Below are 20000 nucleotides of genomic sequence, written 5' to 3' on the forward strand. Positions count from 1 at the left end.
ATTGTGGTAAGCTAATATAATTCTATATTGTGTTTTCGCTGTAAAACACTTTAAAAAAATCGGAAATATTGGCTGGATTCACAAGATGTTTATCTTTCATTTGCTGTACACCATGTATTTTTCATAAATGTTTTATGATGAGTATTTATGTATTTCATGTTGCTCTCTGTAATTATTCTGGCTGCTTTGGTGCTATTTTTGATGGTGGCTGCAATGTAAATCTATGATTTATACCTCAAATATGCACATTTTCTAACAAAACATAAATGCATTGTATAACATGTTATAAGACTGTCATCTGATGAAGTTGTTCAAGGTTAGTGATTAATTTTATCTCTATTTTGTCGGTTTTGTGAAAGCTACCTATGCGGTGGAAACATGGTGAAAATATGCGGTTGTGTGTTTGGCTATTGTGGTTAGCTAATAGAAATACATATTGTGTTTTCGCTGTAAAACATTTTAAAAATCGGAAATGATGGCTGGATTCACAAGATGTTTATCTTTCATTTGCTGTATTGAACTTGTGATTTCATGAAAATTATATTATATGATATCCCTGTCCCGTTAGGCTAGGCTATGCTAGTCAGCTTTTTTGATAAGGAGGATCCCGGATCCGGGAGGGTGATGAAGGACTCAGGACCCACAGCACTGTTGTCCTGTCTGTATGCCTGTCTGTCCTTTCTGTCTGTTACACTTTCTGATGAGTAGACATTACAACTAAACACAGCTGTCAAAGTTATACTAGTATGTGTCAGTAGCGTGTGTCTGTAGCCGGTGTCTGTAACATGTGCCAGTAGCGTGTGCCAGTAGCATGTGTCTGTAGCTTGTGTCAGTAGCATGTGTCTGTAGTATGTGTCAGTAACATATGTCTGTAGTCAGTGTCTGTAGCATGTGTCAGTGGCTGGTGTCTGTAGCATGTGTCTGAAGCATGTGTCTGTAGCTTGTGTCCGTAACATGTGTCCGTAGCGTGTGTATGTAGCATGTGTCTGAAGCATGTGTCTGTAGCATGTGTCTGTAGCTTGTGTCTGTGACATGTCTGTAGCATGTGTCTGAAGCATGTGTCTGTAGCTTGTGTCTGTGACATGTCTGTAGCATGTGTCTGAAGCATGTGTCTGTAGCTTGTGTCCGTAGCGTGTGTCCGTAGCGTGCGTATGTAGCATGTGTCTGTAGCATGTGTCTGTAGCATGTGTCTGTAGCTTGTGTTATGGTATATGGTATAGAACTAAAGCGTCATTGTGAGTTTTATGTGATCATACTGTTAGAAAAAGTCTACATTTATAATGACAAGCTACTGTACCAAGCTGTCACTACCCAGCAAACTGCGAACATTCACAGAACATTAGCTAAGATTCCCATGAAGTTATATTTAAGGTTGTATCTAACATGTTTTTGATTTTTATGTTTTAAATGAAATATGCTTGGAATGTTCTAACATCTGTAACCACAGAACATTCCCCAGACGTTCTCATTACGTTTCCAGGTAATGTTAATGACACAACGTACCAGTAATGTTTTTACACCATACATAATGTGCGGGCAACAAAAGTGGTTCTGAGAAAACATTACAGGAACGTTCTGCTAACGTTGATGGAGATGTTATTAAAACACCCATAACAACAAGCAGGGAAGATTCCCACAATGCTCTCAGAAAGATATAGAGTTGACGTTATGACATGATTTGTTCCAATAACGTCCCCTAACGTTCCAATAACGTTCCCTAACTTTCCAATAACGTTCCCTAACGTTCCAGTAACGTTCCCTAAACATTGTTCATCAATCATGTCTGGATTCAATTAAAGCTAGAATCCTTAATTGAAACCATTACAAAGCGGTCACCATGCCTGTATTTTGGTTTAAAAGCTGAGGGATGGGGCTGAAGAAATGTAACCACTGTCTAATTCATAGCGCTATGGATGCAAGGACTGACCTTTCATGATAAAATATATTATAGTTTTCAACATGTTTTAAACATGTTTAGAGGCTAAATAGTGTTTGTATACGTTTACATTGTTTACAAACATTGAAGTAAAACAAGCTTCTATTTTGGGTTCTGATGGGGTACAGCAGTTGAAATAAGATCATGAGGCATTTATAAGTTACATTCTTCAAGAATCAATGGGTATGTATATATATAATGAATTTATAAGTCAAAAAATGGATGTAGCGAATACTGATTCCAGGTTTAAATTGGTTCTGAGAAAACATTACTGGAATGTTCCACACGTGACTGGAACGTTCCACACAGGACTGGAGATGTCAGCTGAGACACCTACCTAGGCATAGGATCTTTATTTGACCAGTTTCTCACAGCAGGAAAAGAACCGTGCCGCATCATGAAATATGCATTACTACGTGGGTTATAATAAGTGGACATTTTGTATGGGTTGATACATTTTTCATTAGGACCAATCAATTCTGTCGTTTTAAAAGTGGAAATTACAAGCCTTTTTAAACCTTGAATACACAGCAAGTTCATTTCCTGCATAATACATGCAGGATGGTGCCTAACCTGGTCTGTCAGAGGACTCATCATAAAAACACAGGTAATTTCCTAGAGACAGGAAGAGACTAAACTCTCATAACAATATAGGTCGAGGTCACCTTTAGACAGGTGCGTCACTTTCTGCTGATTCTGAGCTTTTACCCAGGATGCACAGCAGGACAGGACAAAGGCCACAGAAGAAAGTGCTTACGCAATGACACAGCCAGGAGGAGGAGAGGAGGGATGCAATTCTCCTGTCTGAATCATTGTGTAAGCTCTATTTCCTGTGGTCTATCTCCTATCTGAATTATTGTGTAAGCTCTATTTCCTGTGGTCTCTCTCCTGTCTGAATCATTGTGCAAGCTCTATTTCCTGTGCTCTCTCCTGTCTGAATTATTGTGTAAGCTCTATTTCCTGTGGTCTCTCTCCTGTCTGTATCATTGTGTAAGCTCTATTTCCTGTGGCCTCTCTCCTGTCTGTATCATTGTGTAAGCCCTATTTCCTGTAGCCTCCTGTCTGTATCATTGTGTAAGCCCTATTTCCTGTGGCCTCTCTCCTGTCTGTGGCAATTTGCCACAAGCAGAGGCCTTATTGGTACCAAGATGTATTGACCAAGCTGCTGTGTAAACAGACAGACAGACAGACCTCTCACAGGAGAGGCAGTTTTGGAAGTGCCACATATTTAGAAATACATGGCTCTGTGTCACAAACTCCCAGAGTCAATCTACTATCAATTATATCAACTATCAACGAGGCAATCTACTATCAATTGGATCGACTATCAACGAGACAATCTGCTATCAATTGTATCAACGAGACAATCTACTGTCAATTATGTCAACTATCAATGAGACAATCTACTATCAATTATATCAACTATCAACGAGACAATCTACATATGGGGGGCTGGAAAGCCTTGTTAGAGCTAGATAGGGTAAATTAGGCTTTGTGGTGCTCATATGGATTTGTCTTTATCAACTTCAGACCTGTCTACGTGTAACTTAAGACGTCGTTTTTGTGTTTAATATGATCACAGAGAGTGTGAGGTTTTACAGAGGAGCACCAACCTGAAGAACTCCATGAAGGAGAAGCCGTAGCCATGTTGTTCAGCGATGCCTGCACACACCACATTGGCCGACGCGCCAATCAACGTTCCGTTTCCTACGGACACAACAAAGAGTTAACAGTGAAATGTTCAATACATAGTATACAAACGGTCGTATTGTTTACTCTACTGTGAAACACAGTCTTGTTTTCTGTTCCACTGGTTAACCCGTGGATTACTCAAATCGATGGCGCCAACTAAAGGGACTTTTTGGGATATAAAGAAGGATTTTATCGAACAAAACGACACTACGTGTTATAGCTGGGACCCTTTGGATGACAAATCAGAGGAAGATTTTCAAAAAGTAAGTGAATATTTAATCATTATATGTGAATTTATGAAACCTGTGCCTTTTGGAAAAATATTTTGTGGGGCGCCGTCCTCAAACAAATCGCATGGCTTGTTTTCGCTGTAACAGCTACTGCAAATCGGACAGTGCAGTTAAAGTAACAAGAATGTAGGCTTTCAGCCGATATAAGACACAGATGTACATAAATGTTTAAAATCCATAATATTTATGATTATTTATTTGAATTGCACGCCCTCCAGCTTCACAGGAAGTTGTCGCGCTAGCGGGACCCCTAGCCCTAAGTTAACTGTTTTAAATTGTCACAAGTTTAAACATTTGATTTAAAAAGTTGTGAACGTGACAGTCTCACTTCATCTGTAATCAAAAACAGACTTGACTAATTCAACATTTGTGAACCACAGTATTTGATACAAACAAATGTTGTGATTGATTTCAGGTGAACACATCAGGTACATTCTGCTATTCTGATTGTAAAGGAAGAGTTTCATTTATTTTTCATTATACAATTTGGTAAATTGACATGAATGAAAAACACATCTTGTGAAAGATCGATCTATTACCATGACATGGGCTGGTGAAAAGACAGACATGATTTTGTTTGAAATATTTTATTTTATTTTAGAGAGACAAATAATCAAATGATATAATATTATATCCACCCCAAACAACAGAACAGAAATAGAAATAGTATCCCAATTGGGTTTTAAAGAGTTACATAAATATTAAAATAATCAATTTGTTTCAACTATATTGTGCAAATATCACATTTATTGTATCCAGAGGGTGAACAAAGCAATGTGTGTTTTATTATTACGGTTAAATGCGGTGGTTCCCGCTTTCAGTTATTATCGACTGCTGCCATCTATCCATGATATTTGGTTTGGATATGTTTTAATTGTCACAGTGGGAACAACATCCCCTATACACTTCCCGATGAACTCAGTGTATACATCAATGTTTTTCTCAGAGGCAACCCGGAGGAACATATCATGTCTATTGTCTCTGTTCTCTCTCCGTGTCTATTGTCTCTGTTCTCTCTCCGTGTCTATTGTCTCTGTTCTCTCTCCCTGTCTATTGTCTCTGTTCTCTCTCCGTGTCTATTGTCTCTGTTCTCTCTCCGTGTCTATTGTCTCTGTTCTCTCTCTCTGTCTATTGTCCGCGTGATCAAAATAATCTTGAAAGCATGGATTCCGTTTTTCAGACCAGCGTTGAATAGACTTTAGCATGGGTACTTCCTGTTTGAGTTTCTGCCTATAGGAATGGAGGAATGGAGGAGGAGAATGGGATTGTGATCTGATTTGCTGAAGGGAGGGTGGAGGAGGGCCTTGTAGCCATCCCAGAAGAAAAAGTAAGAATGGTTAAGAGTTTTTTGAAGCGTGGGTACTACAGGCAATTTGGTGATAGAACATTGGTAACATTTTGCAATGTTAAAGTCCTTAGCTACAATAAATGGGGCCTTAAGATTTGCAGTTTCCAGTTTGCACAAAGTCCAGTGTAGTTCCTTGAGAGCCGTCTTGAAGGGGGAATATACATACACAGCTGTGACTATAACCGAAGAGAATTCTCTTGGGAGGTACGGTTGGCATTTAATTGTGAGGTTTTCCAGGTTTGGTGAACAAAAGGACTTGAGTTTCTGTACGTTACCACAATCACACCATAAGTAGATAATCATGAAAAATACGCCTTTCTTCTTCCCAGAGAGTTCTTTATTCCTGTCTGTGCAATGAACTGAGAACCCAGCTGGCTGTATGGACGGGGACTGTATATCCAGAGAGAGCCATGATTCCATGAGTATGTTACAGTCCCTGATGTCTCTCTGGAAGCAAATCCTCGCCCTGAGCTCGTCTACTTTATTGTCCAGAGACTGAACATTAGCGAGTAATATACTCAGGAGCGGTGGACGGTGTCCTCCTGAGTCAGACTAAAAGTCCACTCCGAATACCTCTTGACCGCCGGCGGTGTCTTGGAGCAGCCCTTAAATTGCCTTGGTAAATACCAACAAAGGATCCAATTCAGGAAAGTAGTATTTCTGGTCGAAATGCTGGTGAGTTATCGCCGCTCTGATATCCCAAAGTTATTTCCGTCTGTATGTAATAACGCAAAGGAACATTCTGGGCTAATAATGTAAGAAATAACACAAAATAAAATAAAAGTTGCTCAGGAGCTAGAAACAGAGTTACCTTTGTTATCTTTGGAGGGCTCAGAGTCTTTTCTGCCAGACATCAATCAAAATGGCTCCTCACTTCTTCCCAGTGGAACATGAATATCAGTTATATCTCGTTTTAAAGCCCTTTTGCCTATCTGGTCTGCAATTTCATTCCTTTCCACACCTGAATGGGCTGGGACCCAGCAGAATCTCACTACTACACCCAGTAGGTCAATCCTATTAGATTTGCCATTCGACAATCTGAGCACTACTACAATTCTGACAGGTTGAGTGTCCTCCACCCACTGGAGGGCAACTACTAATCGCCAACAGTTCAACTGAGTATACTGACAGTTCATCTGTTATTCTTCTACATACACAACATGACCAAAAGTATGTGGACACCTGCTCGTCCATAATCTCATTCCAAAATCATGGGCATTAACATGGTTTTGGTCCCCCCTTTACTGCTAAAAAGCCTCCACTATTCTGGGAAGACTTTCCACTAGATGTTAGAACATTGCTGCGTGGACTTGCTTCTATTCAGCCACAAGAGCATTAGTGAGGTTGGGGACTGATGTTGGGAGATTAGGCCTAGCTCACAGTCAGCATTTGAATTAATCTCAAAGGTGTTCGATGGGGTTGAGGTCAGGGCTCTGTGCATGCCAGTCAAGTTCTTGCACATCGATCTCAACAAACCATTTCTGTATGGACCTTGCTTTGTCCATGAGGGCATTGTCATGTTGAAACAGGAAAAGGCCTTCCTCAAACTGTTGCCACAAAGTTGGAATGTCGTCTAGAATGTCATTGTAGTGAAGGGAAAGGGGGATACCTAGTCAGTTGCACAACTGAATGCGTCTTCTGCATTTAAGGGGGTGACTTAATCGACATCCACGTCTTCGGCGCCCGGGAAACAGTGGATTAACTTAACTGCCTTGCTCAGGGGCAGAATTACATATTTTTACCTTGTCAGCTCTGGGATTCGATCCAGCAAACATTCAGTTACTATGCTGTAGCCCGAACCATGAGAAACAGCTCCAGACAATTATTCCTCATCCACCAAACTTTACAGTTGGCACTATGCATTCGGTAACGTTGTCCAGGCATACGCCAAACCCAGATTCATCCGCCGGACTGCCAGATGGTGAAGCGTGATTCATCACTCTATAGAACGCATTTCCACTGCTCCAGAGTCCAATGGCGGCGAGCTTTACACCACTCCAGCCGACGCTTGGCATTGCGCATGTTGATCTTAGGTATGTGTGCGGCTGCTCGGCCATGGAAACCCATTTCATGAAGTTCCAGACTAACAGTTCTTGTACTGACGTTGCTTCCAGAGGCAGTTTGGATCTCGTAGTGAGTGTTGCAACCGAGGACAGACTATTAGCTATGCGCTTCAGCATTCGGTGGTCCCATTCTGTGAGCTTGCGTGGCCTACCACTTTCAAGGCTGCACCGTTGTTGCTCCTAGACATTTCCACATCACAATAACAGCAGTTATAGTTTACCTGGGCAGCTCTAGCTGGGCAGAGATTTAGCAAACTGACTTGTTGGAAAGGTGGCATCCTATGACAGTACCACGTTAAAATTCACTGAGCTCTTCAGTAAGGCCATTTGCTGTCAATGTTTGTCTTTGGAGATTGAATGGATGTTTGCTCTATTTTATACAACTGTCAGCAACGGGTGACACAAATAGCTGAATCTACTAATTCGAAGAGGTGTCCGCACGCACGCACGCACGCACGCACGCACGCACGCACGCACGCACGCACGCACGCACGCACGCACGCACACACACACACACACACACACACACACACGCACACACACACACACACACACACACACACACACACACACACACACACACACACACACACACACACACACACACACACACACACACACACACACACACACACACACACACACACACACACACACACACACACACACACACACACACACACACACACACACACACACACACACACACACACACACACACACACACACACACACACACACACACACACACACACACACACACACACACACACACACACACACACACACACACACACACACACACACACACACACACACACACACACACACACACACACACACACACACACACACACACACACACACACACACACACACACACACACACACACACATCAAATTCAGGAATGTAAACACCAGCTCCACTATCTGGATCCCAGACAGGCTCCCATGGCCAGTGCAAAGATGAGGGGTTTAATAGGCAGGTTGGCGTCTGTCTGTAACTCACCTCCCAGACAGGCTCCCATGGCCAGTGCAAAGATGAGGGGTTTGATAGGCAGGTTGACGTCTGCATCTTGACTCAGGTTGATGAGAACAGGGATCTGGAGAAAAACAAACAGGAAGTCAGGAAGTATAGAAACAACCAATCATACAGGAGTTGGTTGGTCACATGATCTGGAGAAAAACAAACAGGGAAGTCAGGCAGTATAGAAACAACCAATCATACAGGAGTTGGTTGGTCACATGATCTGGAGAAAAACAAACAGGGAAGTCAGGCAGTATAGAAACAACCAATCATACAGGAGTTGGTTGGTCACATGATCTGGAGAAAAACAAACAGGGAAGTCAGGCAGTATAGAAACAACCAATCATACAGGAGTTGGTTGGTCACATGATCTGGAGAACGACCCAACGGGAGGTCAGGAAGTATAGAAACAACCAATCATGCAGGAGTTGGATGGTCACATGATCTGGAGAAAGACACAAAGGGAGGTCAGGAAGTATAGAATCAACCAATCATACAGGAGTTGGATGGTCACATGATCTGGAGAAAGACACAAAGGGAGGTCAGGAAGTATAGAATCAACCAATCATGCAGGAGTTGGATGGTCACATGATCTGGAGAAAAACAAACAGGGAGGTCAGGAAGTATAGAATCAACCAATCATACAGGACTGGTCATGGAATTTGTACTGAATGTATTTAAACTCTGTTGTGTTTTTTGGCAGCTACCCACAGAATATTGTTCAGTCCAGAGGCACGGCAGATCCTTGTTGCTTAAAGCTTATGTTTGAAATGCTTGGTGAGAGCAAATGGAGTTTGAGCTGTATTTGAACATGTCTTAAAAATGAAGATGGACACCTGCCTGCTGGGCTGCTTTAGCCTGGGTACCAGTCTTCTTAGCTGACATTTTCACTCCTTGCCAATCCTGTCATTTGCCAAAGAATTACCTTTTTTTCAATCTTCAAATATGAAAATAATACTATTAATGACCTTGAGGAGATCAGAGTAGTTGATCCTGATCTAAAAAACCCTCATTGCTATCCTCCAATCACAAAGGTTATGCAAATATTGATGGTAAGTGGTTGCCATTGCAGAGAGCTCTAAATATTCGTTTTTTTGGGTGTTTTTTGTTACATTTTGTAAATTATTTTTGAGGGGGAATGACTGCTCTAGGCGTTAATCACTTACAGCCCTTCGGAAAGTATTTAGACCCCTTAACTTTTTCAAAATGTTGTTACGTTACAGCCTTATTCTAAAATGTATTCAATTGTTTTTTTTCTTCATCAATCTACACACAATAGCCCATAATGACAAAACAAAAACAGGTTATTAATTTTTGCTAATTTATTAAAAATAAAACACTGAAAAATCAAATTTACATAAGTATTCAGACCCTTTACAGAGTACTTTGTTGAAGCACTTTAGTCAGTGATTACAGCATCGAGTCTTCTTGGGTATGATGCTACAAGCTTGGCATACCTGGCATACCTGTATTTCTCTGCAGATCCCCTCAAGCTCTGTCAGGTTGGATGGGGAGCGTTGCTGCACAGCTATTTTCAGGTCTATCCAGAGATGTTCGATCTGGTTCAAGTCCGGGCTATGGCTGGCCCACTCAAGGACATTCAGAGACGTGTCCCGAAGTCACTCCTGCGTTGTCTTGGCGTTGTCCTGTTGGAAAGTGAACCTTTGCCTCAGTCTGAGGTCCTGAGCGGTCTGGAGCAGGTTTTCATCAAGGATCTCTCTGTACTTTGCTCCGTTCACCTTTGCCTCGATCCTGACTAGTTTCCCAGTCGCTGAACAACATCCCTACAGCCACCACCATGCTTCACCTTAGGGATGGTGCCTGGTTTCCTCCAGACGTGACGCTTGGCATTCAGGCTAAAGAGTTCAAATTTGGGTTACATCAGACCAGACAATCTTGTTTCTCATGGTCTGACAGTCCTTTAGGTGACTTTTGGCAAACTCAGATCTCCACAGAGGAACTCTAGAGGTCTGTCAGAGTTATCATTGGGTTCTTGGTCACCTCCCTGACCAAGGCCCTTCTCCCCCGATTGCTCAGTTTGGCCGGAAGGCCAACTCTATCCAGCTTGCTGAGTAGAATGTTGGAGGCTATTTTGTAAATGACATCGCCGAAGTCGAGGATCGGTAGGTTAGTCAGTTTTACGAGGGTATGTTTGGCAGCGTGAGTGAAGGAGGCTTTGTTGCGAAATAGGAAGCCGACTCTAGATTTCATTTTGGATTGGAGATGCTTAATATGAGTCTGGAAGGAGAGTTTACAGTCTAACCAGACACCTAGGTATTTGTAGTTGTCCACATATTCTAAGTCAGAACCGTCCAGAGTAGTGATGCTAGTCGGGCGGGCGGGTGCAGACAGCGATCGGTTGAAGAGCATGCATTTAGTTTTACTAGCGTTTAAGAGCAGTTGGAGGCCACGGAAGGAGAGTTGTATGGCATTGAAGCTCGTCTGGAGGTTTGTTAACACAGTGTCCAAATAAGGGCCAGATGTGTACAGGATGGTGTCGTCTGCGTAGAGATGGATCAGAGAATCACCAGCAGCAAGAGCGACATCCTTGATAGATACAGAGAAAAGAGTCGGCCCGAGAATTGAACCCTGTGGTACGCCCATAGAGACTGCCAGAGGTCCGGACAAGTCCAGAGACTGAGATGGCCATTGCAAAGTGTTGATTTTGTGGTCAATTAACCATTTCTTTGTGAATTTTGATGTGTCCTTGGGGTTATTGTCTTGCTGGAAGTTTCACCAAGTTTCAGCCTCCTGGCAGAGTCAACAGGTTTTTGGCTAAAATGTCCAGGTATACTTGGTGAAGTTCATGATGCCGTAAGTAACACCTTAGAGTCACTGTGTCAATCTAAGTTACGTAACAAAAAAAATCCCGAGCAAAATCCATCAGTTAAAGCTAGAGATGTTTTTTTATTGAATGGGTCTCAATCCACCGCATGCGGTGACCTCCACGTGACCTCTCCGGTGAAAGGTGGCAGAGCTAATGAGATGTTGGATCTGACCGTTAGACGTCCCGAAAAATGGTCTTCTCACGTAAACGTCTGTAGCGTCTCAACAGTTTGACCCACAAACTATGATGACCACTCTATGGAAGGGGGAGACTCTCACGAACATGACGATGTTATCCCACAAGCGTCACGGGACTCATTTGAAGGTAACCAGCAACGTGTCCAATGCATTTCTATGGGCTTTAGAAGTGAAGGCTAAAATATAATTTTTTTAAATCATTAAATATCAATTAGCTAAATGATCCATAGTATGACCATTTTAAAACAATTCCATTGTCAGTTTATATGTAATTTCACGAGCCAATGCTAACTAGTGTTAGCGCAATGACTGGAAGTCTACAGGAACGCTAGTTAGCAAATTTCGCTAACCAAGTTAGCAATTTCCTTCAAACTGAACGCAGAGACAACGGCATCAGGACTAGTGGAAGAAAAAAAGGCTGATAATATTAAAGATCCACCACCATATTTTATAGTAGGGACTAGGTATTTCTGCATAATGAAAATGAATCAGACAATGAGGAAAGCCCTGAATGAACCAGACATTGTAGAGTTTTTGGATGACAGTGATGCGGAAGAAGCGGAGATCAACAGTGTTGTTGTCACAGAAGAAGTTGAAATCAGTGGAATGCCCGGTGGAAATAGAGTTTGAGAAGGAGATGGAGACGATTCTGACGATTGATTACAAACGTGGAGGGAGTCAAAAAGAGAACACAGAAGTCTGTTGTTTTAAACACCTGTCACCGGATTACATCTTCAAACTAAACCAACCATGACGTGAAGCATTAATCCATGTTAGAGTCTAGCTACCTTTTCTAATTTTGTCAGAAAGTTGTTTTCATTGCAAGTTAAAGCGTATTCATACGACATCATTTCACGCATGGTGGCTAGCTATGACAATCCATTTATATTGCTACTGTATGGGTTGGGATTATGGTTTATTGTTTGGCTAGCTAGCTACAAGTCTAAACAAAAGACTCCACATCGCCAGATGATAACATGAACCATCAAGTTGTTGTTTCTGGGGTTGATTACGGCCATCTATTGTATTTCATGAACATGTGTACTTGTCTAGACAATAGAGACCCATCCACTAAGATAGATGTGTCTGAGGGGTGGTTATAGCCTCTCTTTGACATGACCCATCAATTTAGACAAGTGTGTCTGGGTAAGCCTCATCTAATAATGATAAAATATTTGAATCTTGAATTTGTCTTTAAGCATCAGTAGAACACGCCTGTCTCTCCTCCACCAGTCATACAAGGAGAATGGTCTAATGCCTCCCATCAGAAAGACCTGTAGAACACACCTGACTCTCCTTAAGAGGGTGTGAACGATGCTGAATGGGTGGGACTAAGGCTTAAGAGGGTGTGAACGATGCAGAATGGGTGGGACTAAGGCTTAAGAGGGTGTAAACGATGCTGAATGGGTGGGACTAAGGCTTAAGAGGGTGTGAACGATGCAGAATGGGTGGGACTAAGGCTTAAGAGGGTGTGAACGATGCAGAATGGGTGGGACTAAGGCTTAAGAGGGTGTAAACGATGCTGAATGGGTGGGACTAAGGCTTAAGAGGGTGTGAACGATGCAGAATGGGTGGGACTAAGGCTTAAGAGGGTGTAAACGATGCTGAATGGGTGGGACTAAGGCTTAAGAGGGTGTGAACGATGCTGAATGGGTGGGACTAAGGCTTAAGAGGGTGTGAACGATGCAGAATGGGTGGGACTAAGGCTTAAGAGCTTGTGAAAGATGCTGAATGGGTGGGACTAAGGCTTAAGAGGGTGTGAACGATGCTGAATGGGTGGGACTAAGGCTTAAGAGGGTGTGAACGATGCTGAATGGGTGGGACTAAGGCTTAAGAGGGTGTGAACGATGCAGAATGGGTGGGACTAAGGTTTAAGAGGGTGTGAACGATGCAGAATGGGTGGGACTAAGGCTTAAGAGGGTGTAAACAATGCTGAATGGGTGGGACTAAGGCTTAAGAGGGTGTGAACGATGCTGAATGGGTGGGACTAAGGCTTAAGAGGGTGTGAACGATGCTGAATGGGTGGGACTAAGGCTTAAGAGGGTGTGAACGATGCTGAATGGGTGGGACTAAGGCTTAAGAGGGTGTGAACGATGCTGAATGGGTGGGACTAAGGCTTAAGAGGGTGTGAACGATGCTGAATGGGTGGGGCTAAGGCTTAAGAGGGTGTGAACGATGCTGAATGGGTGGGACTAAGGCTTAAGAGGGTGTGAACGATGCTGAATGGGTGTGATGAAAGAAGTGTAAAAACTTAACCAAAACTTTTCAAGGGCCATTTCTCAAAAGTGGGGTTATACATTTATCAACTTTCAAAGCAGCATTCCTTTCCTATTGTTCCTCAACTGCAGTGTATGACAGACCGTTCTGAAGCTGTCTGTCTGTACTTCTATCCAATGTCTAAAACACCATTTCAATTGTTGGAACAGAAGACCGAAAAGAGATGGAGGTTAGATATGCATTGTTCTTTAAAAGGCCAAACCCACCGCTGGTGTGGGCATTGCCAAAGACCTCTATTTTCATGTCATATGACTATAGCACCGGCTCCAATACAAGTGCCAACGCCATTAAGCAAACTCCAGGCACGCCCACCAGCGGTCCATGGCTAGCCATTCAGAGTATACATTTACATTTTACATTTTTAGTCATTTAGCAGACGCTCTTGTCCAGAGCGACTTACAGTAGAGTGCATACATTTTATTACATTTTTTTTTTTTTTTACATACTGAGACAAGGATATCCCTACCGGCCAAACCCTCCCTACCAGCCAAACCCTCCCTAACCCGGACGACGCTATGCCAATTGTGCGTCGCCCCACGGATCTCCCGGTTGCGGCCGGCTGCGACAGAGCCTGGGCGCGAACCCAGCCCAGCCTGGGCGCGAACCCAGAGACTCTGGTGGCGCAGGTAGCACTGCGATGCAGTGCCCTAGACCACTGCGCCACCCGGGAGATTATGTCTTTCAGAGTATAGATTAGGTCTTTCAGTATAGATTACGTCATTCAGAGTATAGATTCCAATAAATATATTCTCTAGAATTGTCCAATTTCTTTGTAAATGTGCCTGTGCAAATGTGTGTGTGTGTGCATGTGTGAGTGTGTGTGGCTGCATGTGAGAGTATGGAAGCGTGTCATGCACTCTGTTCCCTGTGTGCCTCCCCTCCCAGCGGCAGACAGTGTGACAGGCAGTGTGTCAGACAGTGTGTCAGACAGTGTGTCAGGCAGTGTGACAGGCAGTGTGTCAGACAGTGTGTCAGACAGTGTGTCAGACAGTGTGTGTGTCAGACAGTGTGTCAGACAGTGTGACAGGCAGTGTGACAGGCAGTGTGTCAGACAGTGTGACAGGCAGTGTGACAGGCAGTGTGTCAGACAGTGTGACAGACAGTGTGACAGACAGTGTGACAGGCAGTGTGTCAGACAGTGTGACAGGCAGTGTGACAGGCAGTGTGTCAGACAGTGTGACAGGCAGTGTGTCAGACAATGTGTCAGACAGTGTGACAGGCAGTGTGTCAGATAATGTGTCAGACAGTGTGTCAGACAATGTGTCAGACAATGTGTCAGACAGTGTGTCAGGCAGTGTGCAGACTCTTACCATGGTGGCGGTGAAGGGGATGTTGTCGATGAGGGAGGAGGCCAGAGCTGAGACCCACATGACCAGGATGATGGCCATGGCTAAACGATGCTCTTCTGGAACGGCCTGGTGAGGAGATAACGAGAGACAGACACCTCAGACACCTCAGGCTCAGCCACTGGGTTGACACACCTGCATAACACACACACACACCTGCATAAGGCACACACACCTGCATAACACACACACCTGCATAACACACACACCTGCATAACACACACAGTGAGCTTCAAAAGTATTGGGAGTGTGACCATTTTGTTATTTTGTTTGGGGCGGCAGGTATCCTAGTGGTTAGAGCGTTGGACTAGTAACCGAAAGGTTGCAAAACCGAATCCCTGAGCTGACAAGGTAAAAAATCTGTCGTTCTGCCGCTGAACAAGGCAACTAACCCACTGTTCCTAGACCATCATTGAAAATACTGACTTGCCTAGTTAAATAAAGGTCAAATTAAATAAATAGTTTTGGCTCTATTTGAAATGATACACCATGACAGACTGTGAGCTTAATTTGAGGGTATTTTCATCCATATCTGTTGAACCGTTTAGAAATTACAGCACTTTATGTACATAGTCCCTCCATATTGTGGGACCAAATATACTGGGAGAAATCCCTTTGTATGTGTATTAAAGTAGTAAAAAGTTTAGTATTTGGTCCCATATTTTGAAGAAATGTGCTCTGGTCTGATGAAACAAAAATAGAACTGTTTGCTCATAATGATCATTGTTATGTTTGGAGGAAAAAGGGGGAGGCTTGCAAGCCGAAGAACACCATCCCAACCGTGAAGCACAGGGGTGGCAGCATCATGTTGTGGGGGTGCTTTGCTACAGGAGGGACTGGTGCACTTCACAAAATAGATGGCATCACGAGGGAAGAAAATGATGTGGATATATTGAAGCAACATCTCAAGACATCAGTCAGGAAGTTAAAGCTTGGTCGCAAATGGGTCTTCCAAATGGACAATGTCCCCAAGCATACTTCCAAAGTTGTGTCAAAATGGCTTAAGGACAACAAAGTCAAGGTATTGGAGTGGCCATCACAAAGCCCTAACCTCAATCCCATAGAAAATTTGTGGGCAGAATTGAAAAAGAGTGTGCGAGCAAGGAGGCCTACAAACCTGACTCAGTTACACCAGTTCTGTCAGGAGGAATGAGCCAAAATTCACCGAAATTATTGTGGGAAGCTTGTGGAAAGCTACCTGAAATGTTTGACTCAAGTTAATCAATTTAAAAGGCAATGCTACCAAATACTAATTGAGTGTATGTAAACTTCTGACCCACTAGGAATGTGATGAAATAAATAGAACCTGAAATAAATCATTCTCTCTACTATTATTCTGACATTTCACATTCTTAAAATAAAGTGGTGATCCTAACTGACCCTAAAACAGGGAATTTTAACTAAGATTAAATGTCAGGAATTGTGAAAAAAATTAGTTTAAATGTTTTTGGCTAAGGTGTATGTAAACTTCTGACTTCAGCTGTAGAAATGTCTTAAATGGTCAGAAAGCTTAAATTCTTGTTAATCTAACTGCAGTGTCCAATTTACAGGGACAAAATACCATGCTATTGTTTGAGGATATTGCACAACAACAAAAAATGTATCCCGGGATTTGGTTTGATACATTCACCTCTGAAGGTAAATAATGTACTTACATTCAGTCATCTTGCTCTGATTTGTCATCCTAAGGGTTCCAGACATAAAATATAGTGTAGTTTTGTTTGAAAAAATATGTTATACTCAAATGTAGGAACTGGGTGATACAAACCCCACTGCTGTCTCTGGCTCCACACCAACCCCACCCGGCCATCTAGATGTGTGAAATTTAGTACCTTTTATGTAGGTAAGCTAACGATCCATCATGTATGACATTCCTGGGAGTGTGTAAACTAAACAAAAAAAAATTACCATAGCATTTTTGTATGTTCTCTATATTTATGTACTTAAAAATTTATAAATTGACCAATTCAGCGCATTTGGGCAAACTCCTGGCAAACTTGATGCAAAATATTGTGCTTTGAGGTAATTCTTCACCAGATCAGTCAAACTTTGCACACATCTTGTGAACAACATCTAAACTACACCAAGGATCCTAAATTAATGGCCTTTCAATTGCATTTCAAAGATGATGCTTTTTTTGGGGGGGGCACACTATTTTTAGTTTGTTTCTTTTACCAGATCTAATGTGTCCGACAGTAATTTCATATTTCCACAAACTTCAAAGTGTTTCCTTTCAAATGGTATCAATAATATGCATATCCTTGCTTCAGGTCCTGAGCTACAGGCAGTTAGATTTGTGTCATTTTATGCGGAAATTTAAAAAAAGGGTCCGATCCTTAAAATATATACACAGGTTAGTTAATATACAGTACCAGTCAAAAGTTTGGACACACATACTCATTCCAGGGTTTTTCTTTATTTTTACTATTTTGTACATTGCAGAATAATAGTGAAGACAACAAAACTATGAAATAACACTTGGAATCATGTAGTAACCAAATAAGTGTTAAACAAATCAACATATATTTTAGATTCTTCAAAGTAGCCACCCTCTGCCTTGATGACAGCTCTGCACACTCTTGGTATTCTCTCAATTAGCTTCATGAGCGAGTCACCTGGAATGCACTTCAGGGTGTGCCTTGGTAAAGTTAATTTGTGGAATTTCTTTCCTTCTTAATGGATTTGAGACAATCAGTTGTGTTGTGACAGGGTACCGTAGGGGTGGTATACAGAAGATAGCCCTATTTGGTTAAAAAAAACAAGTCCATATTATGGCAAGAACAGCTCAAATAAGCAAAGAGAAACGATAGTCCATGATTACTTTAAGAGATGAAGGTCAGTCAATCCGGAAAATGTCAAGAACTCTGAACGTTTCTTCAAGTGCAGTCGCAAATACCATCAAGCGCTCTGATGAAACTGTCTCTAAGGACTGAAGATTCAGAGTGACCTCTGCTGCAGAGGATAAGTTCATTAGAGTTACCAGCCTCAGAAATTGCAGCCCAAATAAATGCTTCAGAGTTCAAGTAACAGACACATCTCAACTCAACTGTTCAGAGGAGACTGTGAGAATCAGGCTTTCATGGTTGAATTGATGCAAAGAAATCACTACTAAAAGACACCAATAAGAAGAAGAGACTTGCTTGGGACAAGAAACACGAGCCGTGGATATTAGACCAGTGGAAATCTGTCCTTAGGTCTGTGGAGTCCAAATTTGAGATTTTTGGTTCTAACCAGCGTGTCTTTGTGAGACACAGAGTAGGTGAACGGATGATCTCTGTGTGATTCCCATCGTGAAGCACGGAGGAGGAGGTGTGATGGTGTGGGGGGGCTCTGCTGGTGACACTGTCTGTGATTTATTTAGAATTCAAGGCACACTTAAACAGCATGGATACCACCACATTCTGCAGCGATACACCATCCCATTTGGTTTGCGCTTAATGGGACTTTTCGTTTGTTTTTCAACAGGACAATGACCCAACGCTTATAAGAAATCCCGCTATGCCCTCAGACGAACCATCAAACAAGCAAAGCGTCAATACAGGATTAAGATTGAATCCTACTACACTGGCTCTGATGCTCGTTGAATGTGGCAGGGCTTGAAAACTATTATGGACTACAAAGGGAAACCCAGACGTGAGCTGCCCATTGAAGCGAGCCTACCAGACGAGCTAAATGCCTTTTATGCTCGCTTCGAGGGAAGCAACACTGAAGCATGCACGAGAGCACCAAGACTGTGTGATAACGCTCTCGGTAGCCGATGTGAACAAAACCTTTAAACAGGTCAACATTCACAAACCCGCAGGGCCAGACGGATTACCAGGAAGTGTACTCAAAGCATGCATGGACCAACTGTCAAGTGTCGTCACTGAAAATATTTGGGTCCCCAGATCCTCAAAAGGTTCTACATCTGCGCCATCGAGAGCATCCTGACCGGTTGCATCACCGCCTGGTATGGCAACTGCTCGGCATCTGACCATTAGGCACTACAGAGGGTAGTGCGAACTGCCCAGTACATCACTGGGGCCAAGCTTCCTGCCATCCAGGACCTATATACTAGGTGGTGTCAGAGGAAAGCCCATAAAATTGTCAGAGACTCAAGTCACCCAAGTCATAGAATGTTTTCTCTGCTACCGCGTGGCAAGCCGTACCGGAGCGCTAAGTGTAGGACCAAAAGGCTCCTCAACAGCTTCTACCCCCAAGCCATGAGAATGCTGAACTATTCATAAAAATCGCCACCGGACAATTTACATTGACACCCCCTCTTTTGTACGCTGCTGCTACTCGCTGTTTGTTTGTTACCTATGCATAGTCACTTCACCCCCACCTACAAGTACAGATTACCTCAACTAGCCTGTACCCCTGCACACTGACTCAGTACCGGTGCCCCCTGTGTATAGCCTCATTATTCTTATTGTGTTACTTTTTATTTTAGTCTACTTGGTAAATATTTTCTTCTTCTTGAACTGCACTGCTGGTTAAGGGCTTATAAGTAAGCATTTCACGGTAAAGTCTATACTTGTTCTATTTGGCGCATGTGGCAAATAAAGTTTGATTTGATAAGGGCTTTTTAACCAAGAAGGAGAGTGCTACATAAGGTGACCTGGCCTCCACAATCACCCGATCTCAACCCAATTGAGATGGTTTGGGATGAGTTGGACCGCAGAGTGAAGAAAGGGCTCAACATATGTGGGAACTCTTTCAAGACTGTTGGAGAAGCATTCCAGGTGAAGCTGGTTGAGAGAATGCCAAGAGTGTGCAAAGTTGTCATCAAGGCAAAGGGTGGCTACTTTGAAGAAGCTAAAGTCTAAAATGTATTTTGATTTGTTTAACACTTTTTTGGTTACTACATGATTCCATATGTGTTATTTCATAGTGTAATGTCTTCACTATTATTCTACAATTTAGAAAATAGAAAACAAAAGAAAAACCCTTGAATGAGTAGGTGTCCAAACTTGACTGGGACTGTATATACACACAGGCCGCAGCCCCCCAGCGTG

At 42.7% G+C, this 20000-nt stretch overlaps 1 protein-coding gene across 1 annotated transcript in view; it reads right to left on the reverse strand.

The window, feature by feature from the left end:
- LOC139540638 (P protein-like) overlaps positions 1-20000 on the reverse strand; it is a 42569-nt gene that overhangs the window by 17098 nt on the left and 5471 nt on the right. The window contains exons 5-7 of the mRNA XM_071344448.1: positions 14968-15072; positions 8339-8432; positions 3550-3643 (exon numbers count right to left, since the gene is read on the reverse strand). Coding sequence (XP_071200549.1) covers positions 3550-3643; positions 8339-8432; positions 14968-15072 — 293 coding nt within the window. The remainder of the gene's footprint in view (positions 1-3549; positions 3644-8338; positions 8433-14967; positions 15073-20000) is intronic.

Source organism: Salvelinus alpinus, chromosome 16 (assembly GCF_045679555.1).
Source record: "Salvelinus alpinus chromosome 16, SLU_Salpinus.1, whole genome shotgun sequence".
Lineage (NCBI taxonomy): Eukaryota > Metazoa > Chordata > Actinopteri > Salmoniformes > Salmonidae > Salvelinus > Salvelinus alpinus.